This window comes from Ptychodera flava, unplaced genomic scaffold (genome assembly GCF_041260155.1).
Source record: "Ptychodera flava strain L36383 unplaced genomic scaffold, AS_Pfla_20210202 Scaffold_44__1_contigs__length_1314385_pilon, whole genome shotgun sequence".
Lineage (NCBI taxonomy): Eukaryota > Metazoa > Hemichordata > Enteropneusta > Ptychoderidae > Ptychodera > Ptychodera flava.
This window is the reverse complement of record NW_027248366.1, coordinates 117,711-122,500: the sequence shown is the minus strand read 5'-3', so window position 1 is coordinate 122,500 and position 4,790 is coordinate 117,711. Positions and strand designations below refer to the sequence as shown.

At 39.2% G+C, this 4,790-nt stretch overlaps 1 protein-coding gene across 3 annotated transcripts in view; it reads right to left on the bottom strand.

Moving 5' to 3' along the window:
* Nucleotides 1-4,296, bottom strand: part of LOC139128118 (corticotropin-releasing factor-binding protein-like) — a 52,314-nt gene extending 48,018 nt beyond the window's left edge. Inside the window, exon 1 of one of the 3 annotated variants that reach the window (XM_070693958.1) lies at nt 4,052-4,296. In XM_070693958.1, the coding sequence (XP_070550059.1) occupies nt 4,052-4,123 (72 nt within the window). In that variant the 5' untranslated portion in view covers nt 4,124-4,296. The remainder of the gene's footprint in view (nt 1-4,051) is intronic. The other 2 variants (XM_070693956.1, XM_070693955.1) reach the window with 2 other exon arrangements.
* Between the last annotated feature and the right edge of the window lie 494 nt (nt 4,297-4,790).

The window sequence follows — 4,790 nt, the reverse complement described above, 5'->3', positions numbered from 1 at the left end:
TTCACTTGTAAGGCGCGTGCTACCTTAATATATTGAAGTTTATGTTTGGTAAGTTCGTTTACATTTCTGGCACTTTCTCGAGAACATATGCCGAAGTGTCTCACGTTATCACTTGAAACCAGGCTGTCACCGATGTGACGTCTTGTGCACGTACGTGGACTAGAGATCGTTAAACTCCAGTTGAAAGTAGTAACAACAAGTGGTTGGTATGATAAACGAACTGGAACAACACGGAGTAGTTGCGTCAATCAACACGGCAAGGAATGGACCATACATGTTGGAAATGTCGGCAAAATTTTGGGATAAAATCCAGGAAAAGAAAGTAGACATAAAAGGTTTATTTGGCACAAATGCTGACTGACGAAGAAAGCAATCTAAGGCCGCCAGGGAAATTGTAAATTTTGAAGAAATTTGTATGAACACTGAGGAAAATTCATACTGAAGGTATAACGCGCCTCGGGGACATATATTCGGGTTCTCAAACCTTTACAATTCTTTTCTGACCTATAGTTTTTAAACCTCTTCGAGTAAGAACAAGGTTTCACGTCTTAGTTTTTTTTGAACGCAAATTTTATTTTTATCGTTAGAGTTAACTCAGGGTGGTGGTCATTTTGAATTCAAATATTGAATTTGAGCCAAAGTTTAAGTCTTTCACTTTCGAGGCGCACACCTCGCGACATGTTGTAGAAATGTATCATGTGACCACTCCTCTACTAAGCCTTCAAAGCGTCAGGTCCTTTCCATGCGCACCTTACAACAACGTACCATTAACATTTCACGAGGTATGCAAACTTGGTTTCAGCTACTCACTGCTTCAAACATCTGTGCGACTTATCTAATTCTCATCGTATTCAATGTCAAAAAATTAACTCCTTTAGGGTTTGCTTTTTCACTGGTAGGACATTCCCTTTAACATTCTGTCTATGAGTTTGGATTTACACTCATCAATGCTTTAGCAAGTTGCTTAACAAAATCAACACACCGTCGTTTTCAAGTGACGTCATCTGACCTGAATCATCTCTTCAGTTTTGTCAATTTTAATGTAGATCATGACAAGTGATCTCTACTATATGGTATATACATATATATAATATATATATATATATATATATATATATATATATATATATATATATTATGTATATACATATATAATATATATATATATATATATATATATATATATATATATATATATATATGCCTTTATGTTGTTTCAAATCTATCTTTAGCCGCGAAAACTACGCTAAGATGCCTAATCTGCTCACAATTTTGTAACAATTCAAATTTGCAATCCCATCTAGCTCGTAGATAGTGACGTATGCGACTTATTGTTCCCAAAATAATTAATACATATTACCCAGTGTTTAATTCGTTTGCTTGGTAACGTCGAGGTCACGGAAGATCATGATGTAGTATCTGCTGTCCTCGACAGAAAAAGTATTTCCGATGAATATGTTGACATATTTCATAAGACTCCACGAAAACGAAAACAAGGTAAGGCTTTAAGGTCGTTTTTCCCTCACGAGGTCTGACGTCGCTGACACTTTCAGGACCGATGTGTTATCACTTTCTGTATCGCTGCACGAGCAAACACTTTTCATGTGACATATGCTCATTGGTCATTTACCTTTAGCATTGATCCAGCGCGTTGTAATTGACCAATGAAATGACGCGTAAGTAAAATATTAAACATACAAGGCTGTGTTGACAAGTTTAACAGTTTGTACATATTTAGACATGCTTCAAGAAGTAAACTATCAGCCTCTTACACAAACAGTTCAATATCCATGAAAATACCAATATGCAGACGTGGCTATACTTCGCCCGGTATATTACTACATTCCGAGCCTCGAAAATGAAATCCTCAGCTTATTTTCAAATTTTTCTCAAATAGACTTTCAACCATTCTCTTTCAAAATCAAGAAAAAAATCAGGTGTCACTGTTGAAAGTGTGATATGAGAAAAGGAAAAAACTAACAGTTACCTATATTCAAAATTCAAAGTGGCTGCCATCACAACTCGGTGAAAATAACATGTTCGATTTTGACCAATTTAAGTAAATCGACGAAATCTTTATTTACTCTGCAAGTTTTGAAATGAGCCCCCCCATTAAGTGGTAGGTGAAAAGGAGATTGCAAACGTTGGAGCATCAGAATATCTGTCTCCGAAGCGCATTCTCCCCTAACTTGGCGGGAAAACAGTGAAGACGTCACTAATTATGGAATGATAACCTTGTCGTTTAAGGGAGCCTTCGGCGATTCTCAAGAATATTCTGAAGCAAAAAAATCAAAAAGCTCAAACACACGTATAAGCGTTAAAGAGGACATACTGGGCACACGCTGAGGGCCATTATACTTGTGTGGCATCCGAACTTATCAATTATCAAGGGATCTTCTTTCATCAATGCGGTTCCATTAGAATCTAAATGTCAATATTTATTGAATAAATGAGGCAATTACTGATGATCGTGTTTGTGACCTTGGGAGACGAGCAACGTCCTAGCATTGCATCATTACCGAAGGAGATTATAGTCTTTTGATTACTTGGTCATGTTTCTGTATCTAGGGAGACCGGATTGACTCTCGTAAACCTCGTCAGTCGTTCTTCTCTGATGTATTGTGCTTGCACTGTACCACAGTCCCTCCACACTCATTGTACGTACATTTTCGCAGTCCTCCCAGGATTTCTGATACTGTCTGTATATAGCAAGTGCGTCAAGTTTACGTAGGGTAAATTCCTGCTAGCCGCACTGTTGTATAGATAGACAGTATTATCGGATCAAAAACACTAAGGTAGATTTTCTACGTTTTGCTTGCGGGGCTGACCAGATGCGGAATTGTTTAAACTCCCCTCACGTGGCGCCACTGGATTGGCAAAACTAACAAATTCTCGAACGTATGCAAGAAGCGTTCAGTATAGTATAGAAATAATAGATACATTTTCAATACTTTGTCACATGTCTCTCGTCACTGAAAAGAACGGCAGGAATCGCGACATATGTATGCCCGGATTCTTCACCACGTCATACATATCATATCTCTCTCACATGAGACGGGTGAAACCGATGGTGAGACCGATGAAAACCAAATCATTCAAATATATAAGAAGGCGAGCGTCAAAATATATATATATATATATATATATATATATATATATATATACGTTAAAGAAATATTATTATGTTGTTAATTCCTTCCACATGTTCTAATTTTGTGACTTTCTAAATCATAAAAATGGAAGTAAAACCCTAATTGAGCACTAACTTTCACTTTTAGTGGCGGAGAGTCGTTCTTTACATGTCGTGTGTGTCATTCTGCAGGTTCTTCGTTGTTCAAAAGTATCTAGTCAAAGAATTGCTGCCATGTGAATCGCTTACGCAAGGTAATTAAGTTCGCGCGTTTCGTGGGGAAAGAAGCCGTAATTTATGGCTGGCAATGAACAGTTAACAGTGCACTGACGGTTGTGGCACGCCTCATTAAAAGGAGCGAGCTACTGAACCTGTCGCAGCGGTGGAAACTGCTCGGTCGTTCACACAATCTTCTCTCAATCACGCCCGTCATCAAAGCACACAAAATTATTACAATGAATCGTGCTAAAGCAGGTAAACCTGAGTGAAAAGTTTATTCTTGTGTCGTGGCTCAGACGTGTGTGAGTATGTTTATCCCAGTGAGACGCAAAACGTGCTCGGTGTGGAACTATAATCTTTGTGCGTAAGTTACACGATACACTTTAAAAACGTGAGGGTGCCTTTCGTCTTTAAATGTGAAATTACTTGTTTCTTCGTAGGTGCAGATTATAGTCGTAAATCGTGTGTCTTGGGTGGGTTCAATTTGTGCCCTTACATGTGACGACAGAAATGTTTTTATTAAGGAAATGCTTTAAGTGGTTGGCAACTCAAGTCTGTGCGAGTGACTTGTTCTTCAGTGCAGCTACTCAGTGACGTTAAAGCGAATTCTTGCATCAACAGTTCTAAAATCTAGGGAAGACAAAACTAAGTGGAGGGGTCGAGGAACAAATGATGGGTTAGATAACAAGCGTTGGGTCTTACCTTGTATGGTGCAGACAGGGAAACACTCAGTGAACAACAGATGAAGGCAGCTAGAGGCAGATACTTGACCATGGCGACGGCTTGTGTGTTGCGAGACCCGCGTAGAAAACAACTTGCTTGCACGACTGTGACGAGGAGCAAGGTAGAGCCTGGTGTATCAACAGGACTTCGCCACTGAGCCTTTCACTGAACACCGCCGTGCGGTTTCAAAAGCTTTTATCTGGGCGAAGAACGGAATTGTCAAACTGCGCATGCGCAGTGTAATACTCCGAAGCTCCGGGCAACGGTGCTTTCATACCGAGCGACAAGAAAGGGCTGTTTGAGAGAACTGGCTTTTTGGGAAAACCCAAACTACGAATACAAATGTATGTCTTTGGGGGTATTCTGTTGAAAACACATGACACAATGTTCTTTATCTTTTCCTACGTTAGGTTGTTTGAGATGCAGTGTTCTTAAAAGAATCACATGTCTCGGCCAAGATTTCCCCGTCGGAACAAACAGGTATACATATGCTACGAGGTTTTTGTTACATGGAATTACGAGTGTGTACGCGTCTGACGGTAGCGTAGGGCGTACGTGCACCCGTTCAAACGCGAGACCTTTTTGCGATGATTTTGCTACAAAATTTTTAGCAAACGTGCGAAAGTCTAGTTATTTTCATGTAAACTTAAACTTAATCTCCAAATCTCTTAATTCATACCATCCCTACAATAAATTGGCTGATTTACTTTAATAGAGC